Source organism: Scyliorhinus canicula, chromosome 28 (genome assembly GCF_902713615.1).
Source record: "Scyliorhinus canicula chromosome 28, sScyCan1.1, whole genome shotgun sequence".
Taxonomy (NCBI): Eukaryota; Metazoa; Chordata; class Chondrichthyes; order Carcharhiniformes; family Scyliorhinidae; genus Scyliorhinus; species Scyliorhinus canicula.
In genome coordinates, this window is record NC_052173.1 from 14565482 (window position 1) to 14586505 (window position 21024).

The following is a 21024-nucleotide window of genomic DNA, read 5'->3' on the forward strand; positions in this document are numbered from 1 at the left end:
ACGACCCACGCTTGGCCGACCTTTGCGACCCGCGCTTGGCCGACCTTTGCGACCCACGCCGGCCGACCTTTGCGACCCACGCTTGGCCGACCTTTGCGACCCATGCCAGTCAACCTTTGCGACCCACGCCGGCCGACCTTTACGACCCACGCCAGTTGATCTTTGCGACCCACGCCGGCCGACCTTTGCGTCCCACGCCGGCCGACCTTTGCGTCCCACGCCAGCCGACCTTCACGACCCACGCTTGGCCGACCTTTGCGACCCACGCCGGTCGACCTTCGTGACCCACCATTTTTGCTTACCTTTAATGTGACAGATGAGCCTGCTTGGTCCTCATGATCTCTCTTGCTTCGTCATTCATTGTTACATTTCTGCTCAGGACTTCAGCTGACGATTTAAGTTGTCGCTGCATCCTTTGAAAAAAAATCATGTGGTTTGTCCTCGAACTCGCTATGCTTGGTGTTCAAATGCCTTTGAGGTTTTGAGGGTTTTAAACTTTCATTTACCAGCACTTCCCTGCACACTCATGGGCTTTGCATCCTAATTTGCATTGCCACACTTCAAGAAATCATCCTTAGTCTGCTTTGTTCCCGATTTCACTTTCTTCTCAATGGGTTGTTTCCCAGAGGTCCTGGAGCTCTGTATACAGTTCACACCAACACTGTTTTGTCCTGCCATGGACTCTCCTGAGAAGCTCTCTCCAGCAGATTCAATTGTGAGATCCTGGCCTGTTTGTGTCTCTGGCCCTCTCTTCATTATTACAAAACAATCCATCTTCACAGTCTTGTTGCTTGTTTGATGGCAGCTACAAAATGGAGGAATGTCTCCTCCATGATTTTGTGTCCAAAGCACGGACATGCAGGACGTGTGATGTTAGTGTACGTGCCGTGCGCGTGACCTGCTCTCTGCCGTCGCTTCTGGCTGTAAGATCTCATCGTTCGTATTTAAAGGCCAGTCGCGGCCGTTGGGCACTTCTCCCGTGATCGGGAATGCTGCCATGAATCGCTCTGTGACCCTCCTGCCATCCGCCTGCGACCCGCCCACTAGACGCGACCCACAGTTTGAAAAATCCTGCTCTAGCCCTTACATCCTTTCACCTCCCTACCCACTCTTGACTATCCATGCCAACACATGCCCTCCACCCACCCCTATGCCCCCTTAAAACCCCCATGCCAACTCATGCCACCCCCACCCCTCCGGGCTCCTTATAGTCAACATGCCGACTTAATGCCAACACATGCCCCCCACTCTTTGGGGGGCTCCTTGGATCTTCTATGCCAATTCACCCACTATCAGTCATGGGCACATCTCGGGAACCATGTTGAGATGAAATAAAATAAAATATTAATATCTGTTACAGCTTTCACCAGAATAAAAACCGTTCATGAGAGCTCAAGAATTCCGGCGGCAGATTTTGTGCCCGTGAGAGCTGCTAGCCAATCAGAGGTCGTCAGTACTGGCAGAGAAATGGCAGTTGCCAGCAATGCACCCACCAGAGGCCCAGGATCGCTGACGGACCCAGGCCAAGTGCTGGTAGGGTGGGGGTTGTGGGGAGGCGCAGGCGATTAGGATTTAGGCAGCAAATGCAGCGGGGTGATTGTGGGCAGATGTTGGGTCCTTCGATCAGGCAATGAGCACGTTGAAGCGGGGGCCCACCGCCAGGACAGGAACGTTGAGCGATGTAAATGGCGTGGGGAGGAGAAGGGGGGGAAGGTTGCCAGATCTGATTGGCAGCGTTACCAAATTTAAAATGGATTATTGGCAAATTAGGAGCATCGTAAATCAGTGGTATTGACTTCAGTGCCTGATTGGCCGAGCAGTGCTCCTGTGGGGCGAGAGCCTGCATCACTAACCCTGTTGTGTAAGTTGGACCGTTGAAACCAATTTTGAATAAAGTATGACATTATTGTCTTGCACCAATAAGGTGCTTTGAAATGGTACATTTTGCCCAGTCAAATTAAGCATTGAAGAAAAGCAGATATAAAATGCACTTCTTCTGGAATGGTAAATTGCAAAACAGCAGGCTGCACAATGTTACTGATGTAATGCATCAGTTTTTGATCATCAATTATATCCACTTATTGTCTTCGCTCACTGATTTCCAGAATGGAGCTCTGGTACACATCTCTCTGCTGTATTATTGCTCCAAAGTGGGGTATCATTTACTCAGCCTGGCTTGCTCTTCAAAGGTCGCATATCCTGCGCGCTGAGTCACATGACCTTCTCTAATGGCTCTTTGGCACAGTACCTCGCCTCAAAATAACTTTTTGCTCCATTGGGTAGAGTCAAAAATGACACAAAACAAAGTTCATCTGGTGTCGCAGAATTCAGATGGGGTAAGAATTCAGCTGCAACCCAACCAATTTTTGACAGTATTGCCTGCATGAATCTGGAGTGCTGATACTGTGCCACTGTGACTAATGCCTCCTTAAAAGTCCCCTTTCAGCTTGGATGAATGGCAATGTTTTATTTTTATTCTTTTTTACGGGATGTGGGCATCGCTGGTTCGGCCAGCATTTGATGCCCATCCCTAATTTACCTTCAGAAGGTGGTGGTGAGCCGCCTTCCTGAACCGCTGCAGTCCATGTGGTGTAGGTACACCCACAGTGCTGTCAGAGAGTGAATTCCAAGATTTTGACCCAGCGACAGTGAAGGAGCGGCCGATATATTTCCAAGTCGGGATGGTGAGTGACTTGGAGGGGAACCTCCAGGTGGTGGGGTTCCCAGGTATCTGCTGATCTTGTCCTTCTACATGGTAGAGGTTGTGGGTTTGGAAGGTGTTGTCTAAGGTGCCTTGGTGAGTGACTGCAGTGCATCTTGTAGACGGTACACACGGCTGCCACTGTGTGTCGGTGGGGGAGGGAGTGAATGTTTGTGGAAGGGGCAATCAAGCGGGGCTGCTTTGCCCTGGATGGTGTCGAGCTTCTTGAGTGTTGCTGGAGCTGCGCTCATCCAGGCAAGTGGGGAGTATTCCATCACACTCCTGACTTGTGCCTTGTAGATGGTGGGCAGGCTTTGGGGGGTCAGGAGGTGAGTTACTCTCCGCAGGATTCCCAGCCTCTGACCTGCCCTGGTAGCCACAGTATTTATATGGCTGGGTCCAGATCAGTTTCTGATCAATGGTAACCCCCAGGATGTTGATAGAATGTTAATCTGTACCTTGACTCCATCTATACACATTAGAACCATATCCCTGACCAAACTAAAATCTCAGGTTTGAAGTTTTCAATTCACAGCAATCCTCAACACCCAGAGATCCGGATTTCCACTCCCGCTTTATGTGAAGATGTGCTTCTTGACATCACCCCTGAACAGCCAAGCTCGCATTTAAAGGTTATGGCCGAAATCCTCTGGTCATTGCGATTCTCTTTATCCGCTGGCAACACACTCCCGCCCACGGGTTTCCCGGCAGCGTGAGGTGGCTTCAATGGGAAATCCCATTGACAAGCAGCGGGAAGATAGAATCCCACCGCCAGCGAATGGCGCGCTGCCGAGAAACACGCAGCTGGCAGACCGAAGAATCCCGCCCTATGACCCCTTGTTCTGGACGCTCCCACCGGAGGGAATAGTTTCCATTGTCCACTTTTTTCTTCTGGGAAAAACAAAAAGCCGAATAATATTTTTTTTTTTTAAATTTAGATTACCCAATTATTTTTTCTATTAAGGGGCAATTTAGAGTGGCCAATCCACCTACCCTGCACATGTTTGGGTTGTGGGGGCGAAACCCACGCAGACACGGGGAGAATGTGCAAACTCCACACGGACAGTGACCCAGAGCCGGGATCGAACCTGGGACCTCAGCGCCGTGAGGCGGTTGTGCTAACCACTAGGCCACCGTGCTGCCCAAAAGCCGAATAATATTGATGTGATTGTCTGTGTGACTGGACGAACCCAAAGCCCCACTTACAAATTCAGTTTACTCGTGTGAGATAGTTCCAGCCATGCAAGTGTTAATCAGCCTGGGAATCCGTCTGCGACATCACCCGAATGAACATCCTGAGGGGCATTGACAGGGTGGATGTGGAGAGGATGTTTCCTCTTGTGGGAGAATCTAGAACTACGGGGTCACTGTTTAAAAACAAGGGAGTCGCCCATTTAGGACGGAGCTGAGGAGAATTATTTTCTCTCAGAGTCTCTGAAACTCTCTTCCTCAAAAGGCAGTGGGAGCAGAATCTTTGACTATTTTTAAGGCAGAGCCAGTTGTTCGTATATTCAAACATCAACAACTTGCATTCATGTCGCATCATTGATATTGCCACTCGACCCAAGATGCTCCTAATTCATATGTTCGGATGCAATCTCCAAGGGAGGAACGTCGAGATGTGTATACTGTCAAGAGTGGCCCTGTGGAATGTTGGGATATGAATACTTCACACACACAGTTGAAATTCCTCTCAGTTGATGCAGAAATATTTTTTAAAAAGAGGGCAAGTACTATATTTGAATACTTGTAACGCATTGCTTAATTAATGGGTTGTTGGAACATCAAAGCAACAAAAGACCTTGCAACCTATCGAGCATCCTCCTCCAAAGGTGCCATCAAAGATTCTATTCCATCTGAGGAAGGTTCTGCTCTCCAATAGTATTCAAGTGACCTCCCGAATATCTCCATCTTCTCCCGCGAAGGTTTTCTGTCAAAGATGACCTCACCCCCATGCCCAGGGTCACGAGCAGCACAGAGGCCATCATGATACACGGCAACCTTCGACAGCACCTTGCAAACCTGTGACCTCTACCACCTAGAGCAGTGGTCGGTAACCTGCGACCCCGGGGGCCACATGCGGCCCATCTGGGCTCTGAGTGGGGCCCACGAGACATTTTGTTGACCGTTACCCACGCGCAGGGTCGCCACATTCTGCTGATTTCCGTCCATGTAGTTTTTTTCCTCCCGGTGTGACTGAAGTGATTCACACGTAAAGCGAGGACAAGTGAAGTGAGGTGTGTGCTGATTGCTCACAACATTGAGCGTGAGAGCCGTGCACTCCCTCTGTGTCCAAAGTGGAAATATTTCTATTGTTTTCACCATTTGAAGTTGATGACAGTTCTATTAATATATAAATGATGAAGCATTTTCTATAACTTGTTATGAAATATTCAGCATGCATTAAATGTATTTAATCTTATTCATGGGGTCACGGTGAGTGAACAATCCTGATATCAATCTTGTGGCCCATTGAGATGAAGGAGGGTCACTCATGCGGCCCACTCACTGACCGAGGTTACCTGTCACCGACCTAGACGGACAAGGGCAGCAGACGCACGTGAATACCACTGACTCCTAACTTCCCCTCCAAGTCACTCACCACCCTGACTTGGAAATACATCTGCCGCTCATTCACTGTCGCTGGGTCAAAATCCTGGAACTCCCTCCCTAACAGCACTGTGGGTGTACTTACACCACATGGACTGCAGCGGTTCAAGAAGGCAGCTCACCACCACCTTCCCAAGGGGCAAATAGGGATGGGCAACAAAAGCTGGTCTAGCGAAGCCCACATCCCTTGAACAAATTTTTAAATAAGTACATTCCTTGTTGTTTTGTGGGTTCTTGTTGTGTACAAAATGGCTGCCACACTTCTCTGCGGACCTTGCAGCATCAGGCAAACTAAAATAAAACAGGCAGAAAAAAAAGCGTATTTAAACATTTAGAGGACTTGAATGAATTATATTGGTGTTATTAACTGCAGTACATTAAGGCTAAGTGGAATGGATTTGCACTCGGTTTACAAGCAATGGCTGTAGGCAACTTCAAAAGCCAAGATATCAGTTGATTGTTTAACTGAGGCCGATAATGATTATTTGTTTAACTAAACAGCCTCGTGTACCCGCAGTGGTGACCTAAGCACTGCCATGTGTACAAATCATTTATTTTCCAGCAAATCATACTTGCTTCCAAATAGCTGCTGGTTTTTCCCTGCAGAGGTGTTTGGATCGCAGTCAAGTGAAAATCTCCCTGCCTGCCGGTCATAAGACTACCCGTTAATTTAATCCTTTCCTTTTTGACTTATAAATGACATCTCAACTGGTTCACAGTGACGTGATGCCCACGGTTTCTCTTCTGCAGTTTTCCCATCTTATTGCAAAAAGGCCAAATATCATGACTGATTGCCTGGAATTCATAACACACAAACAGGCCATTCAGCCCACAGATCTGGACAATTATTACTCCACACACGCCTCCTCTCACTTCGCTGCATCTCTCCTGATCTGCATATACCCCCCCCCCCCCCACGGTTGGGCAGCACGGTAGCACAATGGTTAGCACTGTTGCTTCACAGCACCAGGCCCCCGGGTCCGATTCCCAGCTTGGAACACTGTCTGTGTGCATGTTCTCCCCGTGTCTGCGTGGGTTTCCTCCGGGTGCTCCGGTTTCCTCCCACAAGTCCCGAAAGACGTGCTGTTAGGTGAATTGGACATTCTGAATTCTCCCTCTGTGACCCGAACAGGCGCCGGAATGTGGCGACGAGGGGATTTTCACAGTAACTTCATTGTAGCGTTAATGTAAGCCTACTTGTGACAACAATAAAGATTATTATTATTATCCATCTTTATAGTGTATTAGCAGGCGCGTAAATTGACTTGACTTGGAAGCTAATTTTATCTGGAGTGTGCATTCCCGAGGGCCTGCTTTCTCCTCTGTGTTCGGGAACAACACACAAAGGCCTGTCTGTGAATGCCTTCTTTGTACTTTTCCCCACACTGAAGGTACAGTGTCTGGAGGCCTTCAAAAGCCTAAAGTTCCTGCAGACAAGATTTCTACTTCCTGCCTACAGCAGTTCGCTGCGGAAGAATTAAGGTGATGACTTCTGCTTTGTGGGCGCCACCAAATTGGGAGGGCTGCAACAAACAGGATGACTCGCAGAAGGGGGCGAAGAATTAGCAAATGGAGTTCAACTCCGATAAATGTGAGGTCGCACATTCTGGGCGGAAAAATTGGGAGGTCACTGTACGAAAGGTGAGGAATCTGGGTGGTACTGGGACTGTAAATTTTCTCCACAGAGTAGTGAGCTCGCTACCACAGAGAGTGGCTGAAGTGAATAGGTGGATTTAAGGGGAAATTTGTCATTTGATGGCATCGCCATTGCTGAATCCTCCCACTGTCAACGTCCTGGGGGTTACCATTGATCAGAAATACTGGACTAGCCTATTTCCTACTCCTGGTTCTTATATTCTTATAATTTAAGGAGCAGATAGACAGATTTATAATTATCAACGGGATGGGGAGCGGGCATGAAGATGGAGATGAGGCCCATCAGATCAGCCATGATCGTATTCAATGGCGGTGCATATTCGAGGGGCTGAATGGCCTCATCCTGCTCCTACTTACTTCATTCTCATACTGTGACGGCAAGAGGTCAGAGGCTGGGAATCCTGGGGTGAGTAACTCACCTCCTGACTCCCCAAAGCCTGTCCACCATCTACAAGGCACAAGTCAGGAGTGTAATGGAATATTCTACACTTGCCTGGATGAGTGCAGCTCCAAACAACACTCAAGAAGCTCAACACCATCCAGGACAAAGCAGCCCCACTTGATTGGCATCCCATCCACAAACATTCACTCCCTCCACCACCGATGCACAGTGACAGCCGTGTATACCATCTACAAGATGCACTGCAGTAACTCACCAAGGTTCCTTAGGCAGCACCTTCCAAACCCACGACCGCTACCATCTAGAAGGACAAGAGCAGCAGATACCTGGGAACCCCACCACCTGGAGGTTCCCCTCCACATCACTCACCATCCTGACTTGGAAATATATCGGCAGTTCCTTCACTGTCACTGGGTCAAAAATCCTGGAACTCCCTCCCTAACAGCACAGTGGGTATACCTACACCTCAGGGATTGTAGTAGTCCAATAAGGCAACTCACCACCACCTTCTGAAGGGCAACTAGGGCTGGGCAATAGCAGTAACTGGGAAGAAATGTGTAGTAGCAGGGGACAGGTTACTATTCTGGAGAGCTTTTGAGGCTGCTACTGTTTGCTAAATTAGGAGCACGTTTGGTACACTACCCTGAGCCAATACTTAACACGATCATTAAGCAGCAAGGCCATCATATGTTCTGAACTGTTGCTTCATTAATTTTAGTTTCAGTCTTTCATTCCTGAGCTGCAGTCTGGAGGACTGAGTTCACGTAGACAAGCAGAGAGTGTTTAGTGTTTAAAGGAAAGGGGTTAAAGGACTTGCCAGCAGATATGAGCCTGCTAAATTTGAGCATTTTGACTACTTGTTCAAAGTTAGCTATTAAAAAAAAAAGGCTTTGAACCACATTTAAAAGAAATAATGGGCTAGATTCTGCATTTCTGAGGCTAAGCGTTGATGCTAGCAGAGCGTTAGTGAACTTTCATGCCAGAAATATTGGCACGAACCCCTCGCCTATTTCGGTTCGGTGAGGGGCTAGGATCAGCGGCGAATGAAACTCCCGCCTCCCGTGCCGAAAACGGGCGGAGAATGGCCGGGTCCCGGGCCGCGCATGCGCACGGCTGACGGCTTGCAGTGGTCGAGCCGTACAACATGGCGCCAGCCGTGCATGAACCTAACCCGCCAACTGCGACACCACAACCCACCCCCTGGCCTCCCCCACCAGTCCCCCCCAGTCCTTGTGGAAGCCCCCACCCCCCCGCCAACGGCCCGGATTCCAGCCGAGTGTGGCAGTGCTGGACACCGTCCGCAGCTGGCACGCTGGGTTCCCGCACACTTGGTACCACGTGGCCCACGCCATCGGGAACTCGGTCCATCGGGGGAGGAGCATCGCGGGTGGGCCAGCCGATGACGTGGCAACGGCATTGAAACGGCGCGCGGCACGTGTCAGGATGATGTCGGTTTGGAGGGGGCGGAGCACGGCAGACCGGCTTCAAACCAGCGTCGGCCCCAATTCAGCATCGATCACTATTTCAGCGTCGGGCTGTATGACTCCAGAATAGAAGGAGGATGAAAATCGGACCATTTTTATATAGTTGACCGGGATGTGTTCGGAAGAACAAAAGGGGCTATCTGGAATAGGGTAGAGAGTGGGAGAGATTAAACGAGAAAGATGTCCACAAAAGGCGAAGGGAGTGTTAATGGTTATAGTAAGGAGACAAAGCATTTGTCCAGATTGAGTGTAAATACCAGAATAACTCGCAGTTTGGTGTGAAAGCAAAAACATGAAAAACAAGATTCAAACCAGTTAAAGGGAAAACGAGGAATCAAAATGGCGGACAGAGTCTTTGGTCTCCAATTGTAGTCACTGTCATAATGTTGGAAATGTGGCCGCTGTTGTGTAAGGGCCTGGCATGGAAAGAGTTAACGAGATATTTGATGTAGTACTGCCTACTCTATGATGTAAAGGAACATATGGGGCGGGACTCACCGCAATCGGCGAATTGGCCCGATGTTGGCGCCAAGAACGGCGCGAACCACTCTGGCGTTGGGCCAACCGGAAGTTGCGGAATTCTCCGCACTTCCGGGGGCTGGGAAGGCGGCGGTGGGACTGCGCGAGTTAGCACATGCACAAAACCGCTGGCATGGTCTAGCGCATGCGCAGACTGGCTGGCGTATTCTGGCGTATGCGCAGGGGGGTGTCTTCTCCGCACCGGCCATGGCGGAGCCCTACAGGGGCCGGCGCGGAAAGAAGGAGTGCCCCCGCAGCACAGGCCTCCCCCCCCCCCCCCCCCGGGGCCGGATCACCCCACGTCCTCCCGAGGACCCTGCCAGCCAGGTCCCGCCATGTGGGACCATGTCCAATTCACGCCGGCGGGACTGGCCAGAAACCGACGGCCGCTCGGCCCATCGGGGCCCGGAGAATTGCCGGGGGGCCGCTGCCAACAGCCCCTGACCGGCGTGGTGTGATCCCCGCCCGAAAACCGGCACCGGAGAATATGGCAGCCGGTGTCAGACCGGTGGGGCGGGATTCGCCCCCCCCCGGCAGGGGGTCGGAGAATTCCGCCCATGGCCTGAGTCTAGAGGGAAGTCTTGTACTGAACAGAGACGTGTGAAGAGGCAAGCATGGAGGTAGATCCTAGCTTCAACCTTATGGTGTATATATGGACATAATTATGTGTAGTCAATAAACACTTAACTGTTAAACTGTATAAGGTCAGAACCTCTTCATAGGACCTACTGAACAACACACATCTTACAACAGTGGCCAATTTGCACATAGTAAGATCCCACAAACAGCACTGCGATAGGCCAGAAAATCTGTTTTGCAATGTTGGGTGAGGGATAAATGTTGGGGAGAACACCAGGGAGGAACCCCTTTGCGCCTCTTTGAAATAGTGCCAGGGGGTCTTTTACACCCACCTGAGAGGGCAAACATTGGTTCAACATTTCACCTGAAAGACGGTACCGTCAATTGGAGTGCCAACCTGGAATTTTATTCTGAAGCCCTGGAGGGGGACTTGAACCCAAAACCTTGTGAATTGGGGAGAGTGCACTACTCGATCCTTTCTGTTACCTTTTCAAAGAATTCAATTATGTTGGTCAAACGTGGCCTCTTTTGAAATCTGTGCTGGCTGCACCTTATTATATTTGAGGTTACTGAGCTCTGTTAAGGTTGCCCAGAATTATGGATCATTGCAAATGATCTGGTGAATTTCCTTCGCTTGGAAAACGTCCATCAGGCACAGGTTGGCCGGCACAATGCCATCCTACAAAAGCAAAATACTGCGGATGCTGAAAAACTGAAAACAGAAAATGCCGTAGATGCTCAGCATCTGGGAAGAGAGGAACAGAGTAACGTTTTTCAGCCACTGAGCTGACCAGGTTCTGGGTAACTCTGATCCCCACGCACCGATGCTGCCACACTTGCTGAGCATTTTCTGCGATGCCCTTCTACCCAGCAGGCTTTGCAAGAGCAATGGCGAAGGTGGAAACGCAGGCTTGGCGTCGTAGGCCACTTCAGGTGGAACAGCTTTGTGCCAATGAAACTGGTTCAGTCCAGATCTCCTTTTTTGCCTTTGCAAAGCAAGGTTGAGTTTATCACGTTATAATATGAGGAAAATTTAAACATCCATTCAAATGAGATACGGCCCAAGATGATATGAGTGCAAAGGCCTGGTCATGGTAAAGGAACTCTGCAGGAATGTGCTTCAAATAGCAGCCAGCGTACTCGAGGCCCAAGGCTGTCCAAATAAGGCAGAAAGTTTTGACACAGTTGAGGGACAGTAAACTGCCTAAAATACCACCAAGACAATAGGGCTCTGTGCTGCTGCTCACTGTGAAATACCAAGAGAGAAAAAGCACAACAGTTGCCCATAAAACTGTGTTTAGATATAGTCAACAGCAGATAAACACATACTGATCCAATCCAAGCATAGAATTCCAAATTGCCTCTCTTGTCATGCGTGACTTTTGATCGAGGAATTGGAACGTGCGTAATCTTGTTCAATTTATTGGTTCCCCTCTCAGTTTGTTGGGGGCTGGACTGGCAGATGTGGAGGAGAAATCAGTCATGGCTCCTGCTCTCCTTCACGATCCAGAGCCCCCCCCCCTCCTCCACCCCCAACACCCTTGGAAAGTGCCTGTCTGAACATTTGATGAAAACAGGAGCTCGGGTGCGTTCTCCCCCCCCCCCCCCCCCCCCCCCCCCCACCGTCCCCCACGCCCTCACTACTCCCACATTCAAATAGCACAGTCCCGGTTCACACCCGAAGAAGTGCCCACCATGGGGAGATGCTGAACGACTTCAACAAGAGGAGGCGAAGAAAATTAAGTGCATTATGAATAAATAATCTTTTATCAGTGTCACAAGTAGGCTGACATTAACACTGCAGTGAAGTTACTGTGAAAATCCCCTAGTCGCCACATTCCGGAGCCTGTTCGGGTCACAGAGGGAGAATTCAGAATGTCCAATTCACCCAACAGCACGTCTTTCGGGACTTGTGGGAGGAAACTGGAGCACCCGGAGGAAACCCACGCAGACGCAGACAGTGACCCAGTCGGGAATCGAACCTGGGACCCTGGCGCTGTGAAGCAGCGTTACTAACCACTGTGCTACCGTGCCGCCCAATGGCGGTCTGGATTTGCGTTCCTGGTTCGGATATCCAGTCGGGTCTTTCTCAGCTCCGTGAACCTGAACCCAGAAAAATAGAGGCCCGGAGGTTGGTATTTTCATTCTGGCTAGGGTGGCGGGGGGGGGGGGGGGGGGGGGGGGGGGGGGGGTCTGCTATATTCGAAGATCGGCCTGCCGTCGCCAGATAAGGCCAGAGGATGCTGGGTGCAGAAACCGGCTGCGCAGTGTGATAAGGTGTTGGCCGTAGTTCTCCAGGTCATATTAAGGTATTTGTGGAAGGAAGAGTGAAGAAAGTGTTCTGAGTTAAAGAATAAGAAGTCTTACAACACCAGGTTAAAGTCCAACAGGTTTGTTTCAAATTAATAGCTTTCGGAGCGCTGAAAGTCCAACGCCGGCACCGCCACATCATGAGCTAAAGAGAACATTGCAGTAACCAGATTTAAAGTGGGACAGCAGACTTCAGGGGTCAATTAAACGTCTGATGCCAGTTTAATAAGAGTCTGGGAATCACGAGTTAAAGCAATTGTGAACAGGTTGTACAGCAGTCAAGACAAAGAAATCCGAAAGGGCTGGTGTAAAATCCTGGAGTGGATTTTTTCAAAAAGGTGGACTGGAAGGGTTCTGAGGAGAAATCCACAGACACTAACTTGGGTTCAGAGCAGAGTTGGTGTATTTGACCACAGCCAATCTGTGTGCTTTCAGGGACTTTGTGTGAATGGGACCATTGTACCTTAGAAATCCGTGCACTTTGTAATCCGTGTTAATCTTAAAATTTGTGTGTATTTGTTAAGCTAAGGGGGGAGTAAAGGAGCATTGCATAATAATCCAACTTTTCATGTTTAATAAATGTTTTCTCCTTGTTGTAACTTTGTTCCTCCACGTTTTATAAAAAAAGGTAAAAGTTACGGTCTTTTGAGCCAGGGTTTCATGCTGGGATCTTCCCGTCTAGTTGTAGCACCAACTGGGATCATAACCGAACTGTCTCCATGCTTCTCTCTACACATGGTTCTTGTCCAATACTATGCTGACCCCTAGGTGTGTGTCAGGTGTTCTCTTAAATCACCATGTAGGCGGTATTGCACTCAGTGCCACGTAAACCGTTTATGTGCCTGAACCTTAATCTACACCCCCCCCCCCCCCAAGTCTTCACAACTCCCCCCCCACCCCCCACCCCAAGCCTCTGAGTTCATAGGTTCAGGCAGTCTGGAGATCTTATAACCCTTCCATATTTTGTTCTCACCATTGTCGCAGAAGTGTTAGACTCTCACTTCTGGTAAACTTTGTCGAGTTAGAGGTTGTTCTGGTATCTGGGTCTCTGTTCATCCATCTTTTTCATTCTATCGCGTTGAATCGCTCGTTGTCCATTTACCAAATGATGTGCAAGATGGCGGTTGGTTTATTCCACGTTCTGGGGTGGGTGGACTCTGATCTTGTCGGCAGTCGTGTTTTTCTCCTCTTCTTTTGTGTGGTTTGCTGTGATGCATGCTGGGATGGAAGATGGCTCTTCCTGTTGTGAGGGTGTGACTTGGTAGGAAGGTCACCGCTGCCATGTGAGTGGTTAGCTAGCCTGACCAATGAGGGTCTTCTGGCCACAGTAACAAAAGTGGGCACAATCCAGCAGAGAGAATCTTTCTTCAAGCTGGAATCTCCCAAAATGGGGCTATGTCCCCACCCCGGCGTAAAAGCGCTGACGTTTCACTCTGAAGATTCCTGGTTTAAGCCGGTTCAGTGCCCTAGAGGGGGCTAGCAGGGATCCGGAGTGATGCACGCAGCTTGAGCTGCGCATACGGGCCCCTGCACTTCCGGTTTCGAGTCCACGCAGGGCTAAATCGCTGGCTTTGAAAGCAGACCAAGGCAGGCCAGCAGCACGGTTCAATTCCCGTACCAGCCTTCCCGAACAGGCGCCGGAATGTGGCCACTAGGGGCTTTTTACAGTAACTTCATTTGAAGCTTACTTGTGACAATAAGCCATTTTCATTTTCATTTCATGTGCCGAGCGCCATGGCGGACTTGGACTGCGGAGGCAGCTGCAAGATGTAGGCCCCCCCCCCCCCCCCCCCCCCCCCGATCGTCTACGCCTGATCCCTTGCATCCGACCGCGCACAAGCACTCCCCGACCGCCCATAAGGCCCCACCCCAGTGTCCGATCCCCCCCGCCCCCCACCAGGGCGGCCACGGACTGAGTCCGCAGCATCCCGACCGGCCATACCATGTTAGTTCCACGCCGTCAGGAACTCGGCTGGTCGGAAGCGGAGTATCGCTGGGCGGGCCTCTGGCAGCTGGGCGCCACAATCTGTGAACACGCCGATTTTTGTTGGCCCCAAGAATTGGCGGACTGGCGCCAGGCCCGATTTCTGCCTGAAATCAGATTCTCCACCCCCACGCCAAACGCGATTTTGGTGTGGGGCTGCGGAGAAGCTATGATTGGAAGTAGGATTTTCCTGGGCTCATGGAGTGGTGTGTCTATTGTTTGAAACCAGACGTTTCTCATCCCCGGGAAAATGTGAAAATGTACTTTTAAAAACTCTGAAGAATTTGTGAGGAAAAGTAATTGAGGGAAAACAGTTTGAGTGAACAAGCAGTGTACTTGCTCCACAGCAGGCATATGGAGCAGAGTTACAGGCGACTAACCTATTTTTTTTCTGCCAGAGCAATACAGCATGCAGTTTACAAGACTATCATCTTGTCACAATTGTCTCTTTTTTTATTGTCCTCAGCATTTTTTTCCACCTTTTTTATTTGACGATATAGGCTCATAAATGCCATCTGAAGGCTTTTAACTGCCGAATCTGACATGGATCATAAAAACAATTCCAATTTCCCTCGTAGCTTCTGTTCTGTTGTGTTTGAGTTTGCTCTTCAGCTCAAACAAGGGCCGGGATTCTCCCCTACCCGGCGGTGCGGGGGGTCCCGGCGTAGCGGAGTGGCACCAACCACTCCGGCGTCGGGCCTTCCCAAACGTCCGGAATTCTCCGTACCTTGAGGGGTTAGGCCCGCGCCGGAGTGGTTTCCGCTCCGCCGATGGCGCTAAAACCAGCGCCAACGACCTTTGGCGCCCGCCGCCCGGCGTCGGGGCTGGCCTTAAGGCCTTCGCCGGTCCGCGCATGCGCCGGTGTGTCAGCGGCCGCTGAGGTCACCACCGGCGCATGCGCGGTAGGGGGGTCTCTTCTGCCTCCGCCATGGTGGAGGCCGTGGCGGCGGCGGAAGAAAAAGAGTGCCCCCACGGCACTGGCCCGCCCGCTGATCGGTGGGCCCCGATCGCGGGCCAGGCCACTGTGGGGGCACCACCCGGGGTCCGATTGCCCCGCACCCCCCCCAGGACCCCAGGGGCCCGCTCATGCCGCCAATCCCGCCCGCACCTGAGGTGGTTTAAACCACGTCGGCGGGATTGGCCTGTCAGCGGCGGGACTTCGGCCCATTGCGGGCCGGAGAATCGCCGCGGGCGATTCCCCGACCCTGCGGGGGGTCGGAGAATTCCGCCCAAGATGACAGCAGTATTCGCAGGTGATTGTGATGCCGACACTTTGGCATCGCTGTTACAGGAAATCAGGACATCCCAGCATGCTTTAAGCTACTAAAGTACTTTTCATGTGTTGTGACTGTTTTGGCACTGGAAGCAGAGCAGCCCATTTTAGCACAGCAAGATCCCATAAACAGCAGTGAGATCATCTGGGATTTCTTTTTGAGCAATGTTTGGTTGAGGGATTGGCCACGGGGTGAAATCCACTGAGTGAATCGTGCCAGAACATCTTTTGCATCTTTCAATCAAGGGCCTCGGTTTAATGTCTTACCTAGCAGGTGGCGCCTCCAACAGTGCAGTACTCCCTCGGTACTGCACCGGAGTGTCAGCCTGGATTGTAATCCCAGGTCTTTGTGCGCCCCACTGAGCCTGGGCTGACAAGTTCCTGATCGTCACCAGTTTGTTTTTTTAATTTAGAGTACCCAATTCATTTTGTTTTCCAATTAAGGGGCAATTTAGCATGGCCAATCCACCTATCCTGCACATCTTTGGGTTATGGGGAAACCCATGCAGACACGGGGAGAATGTGCAAACTCCACACGGACAGTGACCCAGAGCCGGGATCGAACCTGGGACCTTGGCGCCATGAGGCAGCAGTGCTAACGACTGCGCCACCGTGCTGCCTGTGACCAGTTTGTTGTCGGGGAAGGAGTGGTGGGGGGTGGGGTGGTTGGGGTTAAGAATCCCAGCCATTGAGCGGTTTCCCTGTGGTTACTGTCTGCACTGAAATCGTGCAGATATCACCAAAGTCTGTCATTAGTCTTGGGTTTTGCCCTGCAGTTTGTCCACAAAGCAACTTAACAATGGGTTTCTCTTCTTGTTTCCTTGCAGGATCCTGGTGGGAGCGCCTCAGGCCCGTGCCCAATCCCAACAGTTTGCAAACCGCACTGGAGGACTCTTTGCCTGCCCAATAATAACCGAAGACGATGAGTGTGATCAAGTCGACATTGATAATGATGGTCAGACAAACTCTTCCTCGACGTTTGTTTCCCCGCAACCCCGGGTCTGAAAGGGCTGGGTGAGGGGGGAATCAGCGAGGGGGGGGGGGGTGTGTGTTAAAGTTGGGCCTGCGGTTCAGGGGGGATTTGGGGGAGCTGAAGGGGGGGTGAGGGGGGAATCAGGGAGGGGTGTTGAAGTGGGGTTTGGGGGGGTGAAGTGAAATATGGGGGAGCTGAAGGGGTCTGGGGGCAATCGGGTGAAGTGGGGTCTGGGGGTGAGGGGGGACTATGGGGGTGCTGAAGGGATGTTTGGGGAGTGAGGGGGGGGCTGAAGGGTGAAATGGTGAGGGATGAGGGGAGGCTAAAGGGGGCAGCTGAAGAGGGACTGAGGTGGGCCCTTGTCAGTGATTAGGGTGGTGCAGGGGGGTGGAGGGGGGAGGGGTGCTGCAGCAGTATTCTGAGATTGAGGCATCCTTTAAAAACGGTGCCCTGATCTCTGGTCAGAGAGATGAGGTCCCGCTCCCCCCCCTCAGGTCCAGCAAAAACCAATGTGCTATTGAATGGTATGCAAACCCAATCCCGGCTAAAAGATTTTCGAAGTCCCATTGAATGGGTTTGCCCCCAACGGGAATCCCTTCAGTTTGAGATGCTGTTTCCTCTGATGGACAATCCAGAACAAGGCGAGTTTAATAGAGTTTTATTAGGTAACGGGATTTAAAAAAAAATCATTTATGGAATGTGGGCGTCGCTGGCTCGGCCAGCATTTGTTGCCCTATCCCTAATTGCCCCTTGAGAAGGTGGTGGTGAGCTGCCTTCTTGAACCGCTGCAGTCCTTGTAGTGTAGGTACACGCACAGTGCTGTTAGGGAGGGAGTTCCAGGATTTTGACCCAGCGACAGTGAAGGAGCGGCCGATATATTTCCAAGTCAGGGTGGAGAGTGACTTGGAGGGGAACCTCCAGGTGGTGGGGTTCCCAGGTATCTGCTGCTCTTGTCCTTCTAGATGGTAGTGGCCGTGGGTTTGGAAGGTGCTGCAGTGCATCTTGTAGATGGTACACACGGCTGTCACTGTGCGTCAGTGATGGAGGGAGTGAATGTTTGTGGAAGGGGGAGCAATCAAGCGGGGCTGCTTTGTCCTGGATGGTGTTGAGCTTCTTGAGTGTTGATGGAGCTGCACTCATCCAGGCAAGTGGAGAGGATTCCATCACACTCCTGACTTGTGCCTTGTAGATGGTGGACAGGCTTTGGGGGGTCAGCAGGTGAGTTACTCCCAGCAGGATTCCCAGCCCCACAGTATTTATATGGCTGGGTCCAGATCAGTTTCTGATCAATGGTAACCCCCAGGATGTTGATAGCGGGGGATTCAGCGATGGTAATGCCATTGAATGTCAAGGGGCAATGGCGAGATTCTCTCTTGTTGGAGCAGGCCATTGCCTTTTACTTGTGTGCAGCCCAAGCCTGAATATTATTTGGCCACTGGTATAAAGGGATATATGATTAAAACAGGTAAATTAAATTTGGAGTGCAGATGTTTTAATTTACTGGCAGAACAGGTTTGAGGGAATGATTGGAGTACTGGCCTTTTGAACATACCTTACTTTAACTGTTTTACCATTGGCAACAATACCTCTTGTTGCCCAGGCACAAAGCTCTGGAAGTCCTTCCCGAAGCCTACCCACCTCTGTACCTGTATCTCCTCTGTTAAGACGCACTTAGGCCAAGCTTCTGATCTTCTATCCAAATATTTCTTTTAGTATGTCACCTTTCATTTGATGACACTCCTGTGAAGCATCTTGGGACTAGTGGCAATATCAATGGTGCTATATAAATCTAAGTTGTTGCTGTTTGAACATACGAACGAGGAGCAGGAGAAGGCCATTCGGCCCCTCGAGGCTGCTCCGCTATTCATTACGATCATTGGCTGATTTGATTGGAACCTCAACTTCTCATTTCTTCCCACCCAGATAACCTTTCACCCCTCTTGTTAATCAAGAATCTAACTGCCCTGGCCTTAAAAATAGTCAAAGATTCTGCTCCCACTGCCTTCTGAGGAAAAGAATTCCAGAGACTCACCCCCTCTGAGAGAAAAACATTCTCCTCATCCCCCCACCTTAAATGAGCGACCCATTATTTTTAAACAGTGACCCCTAGTTCTAGATCCTCCACATCCACCCTGTCAATACCCCCAGGATCTTAAAGATGGACTTTGAATTTGTTTCAGACGAGTTTTTATTGTCTGTGTGCTATGTGAAATGCTATTCGTGTGATTGGGTAGAATTCTTTCTCTCTGGGAAAAGAAGCTTTTGTGTAATAGGATTGGTCAGCAATGAAACAAAATATTAATGCACGTGACACAATGTAGAATCTGGAAGCCATCTTGGCTAGTTAGATTATGAGACTGCAATGGCTGACTCACTGTACGTTCTTCTGTCTTTTCCAGTTGATCTGGGAAGGGAGAGTAAAGAAAACCAATGGCTGGGGGTGACAGTGAAAAGCCAAGGAATTGGAGGGAAAATTGTGGTGAGTTGTTGGCTTGGAAAGATTCTGGGCGCGATTGAACGGCATCGTCGCGCCCGACTCCGTCATGCAACGAGGCCGTTGATCTCTCGTGTGATTCGCAACGCTCGGAACGCCTCTCGAGACCTAACGAGATCTTGTAATACGTCACGATCGGGATCTCACCCTCGCTGGGCGAGATCCATATTTACATATTTAAGTGAGCCATTAGGCTCATTTACATATATCTGCGCTCAATTCTCCCGCGGCCCAGAGACCCCGCCATGGCACCGTTTAGCGCTGGTCCACACTAACGTGAATAAGGGGTAACGGCACCTGGTGGGGTCTCCAGGCCATCGGAGTCCCCCCTCCCCCCCCCTCCCCTAGTGGTTGGGCTCTGGGCAGGGTGGTACTCTGGCACTCCTGCTGACACCTGGGCACCTTGGCACTACCAGCCTGGCACCATGACACTGCCACCCTGGCACTGCCAGGGTGCCTGGGTGGCATTGCCAGGCTGGCATGGGCACTGTCAGGGTGCCGGTCTGGCAGTGCCAAGGTGCACTGGTGCCAGGCATCCCATGCCAGGTATCGGCCCCGGGGGTGCCTAGGCCAAATTGGTGGGGTGAGGTGGAGGGGGTGGGTGGGGCTCAATGACCCCCGAAGAGGTAAGTTGGGGCATTGGGAGGCGTCCAGATGCCGCGGTGGGGAATCTGAGCGGGGTCAAGAGATGGAGCGGCATTTAAAAATGGCTCTCCAATATCTTCCTCCACTGGCGAGCTGAGCTCCCTCCCTCCCCCTCTCCCCCGCCCTCCCTTCCCCTCTCCCCCCCCATCCGTTCCCCTCTCCCCCACGTCCTCTCTCCCGGGGAGAATGTCACCAGCACCCACAAGCAAAAGAGGAAGGGAAATAAAATCAACAGATGTTAAAATTAATCATTTTCTTTTTAAAGTGTTTTGAACTTGGAACAGGCACCTTGATCATGAGATTCTCCCTGCAAAGAAAAACGAAAGGGGGCAATGTCATCTTGAAAACACAGGCAACTATTTGTGGTAAACCCACCAAATAATTAGCATAACGCTTATCACATGACTGGATGGTTATGAGCTCAAATCCCAGTCCGGCCTGTCACTGAAATTTGCCTGTCGCTCTGTAATTGGGATCCATTTTTTACACATATTCAGTTGACCACAGTTAACTGACAACCTGACCTTGCTACAAGGTCACCTCTTATTGGTTGACTACACAGCAAAGTTAACTGCAATTGGCTGTAGTTGGAACCACCTCACACTTTGGAAACACGGACGTTGCATTAGGAAAAGGCCATTCAAGTTTAAAAATAAGGAGGGGAAAGTCAGCAGATCCCAAATGGGGCTGTATGGTGCCATGAATTTTGACACTGTTGACAAAGGAACCAGAGGTGACGCGAGGAAAAACTCATGAGTGGTTATAGGATCTGGAATGTGCTGCCTGAGAATGTGGAGGCTCAATTGTAGGAGTTAGATTGATGTCTGAAGAAAAAAAAAAACCGGTATACAGGGGAATTTCTGTGTTGCTCTCAGAGAGATCCAGCACAGCCATGATGGACAAAATGGCCGCCTGTGCTTATGATACTATTTTATTTCTGTAGGAGTCATTTTAAACCTATCCCTAATCAGTAGAAAGTTATCTCCTTGCTGTATTGGTAGCAAAGATTCCAGGTGGTGCATTGGGCATTTAGATTAGTTCTCGTCGCCAGCATACCAGTGCTGAACAGGATTAACCAGCTGCCCCACTCAAGCAGGGTGGCTGGTGATGGGGACGAGATGGGAAGAGATGCCCAAATCATTCTCTTCTGAATGCATTCATTCCTCACTGGGTTACAGGGCGGGATTCTATGGTCCCCCAGCTGTGTGTTTCTCGATGGCACGCCGATCGCTGGTGGAGGGTTCTTTTCTCCCGCGGCTTCCCAATAGGATTGCCCAATGAAATCACCCCACTCCGCCGCGAAACCCGCTGGCAGGGGGCGCACTTCCTGCGGGCAAAGCGAATCCCGACCACCAGAGAATTCCGACTACCGTTCCACAGATGCTGGGGGGGGGGG

The 21024-nt window shown here is 50.7% G+C and overlaps 1 protein-coding gene across 4 annotated transcripts in view; it reads left to right on the forward strand.

Moving 5' to 3' along the window:
• itga7 (integrin, alpha 7) overlaps positions 1-21024 on the forward strand; it is a 201071-nt gene that overhangs the window by 96727 nt on the left and 83320 nt on the right. For all 4 annotated transcript variants that reach the window (XM_038786592.1, XM_038786590.1, XM_038786593.1 and 1 more), the window contains exons 2-3: positions 16344-16471; positions 18889-18968. In XM_038786592.1, coding sequence (XP_038642520.1) covers positions 16344-16471; positions 18889-18968 — 208 coding nt within the window. The remainder of the gene's footprint in view (positions 1-16343; positions 16472-18888; positions 18969-21024) is intronic.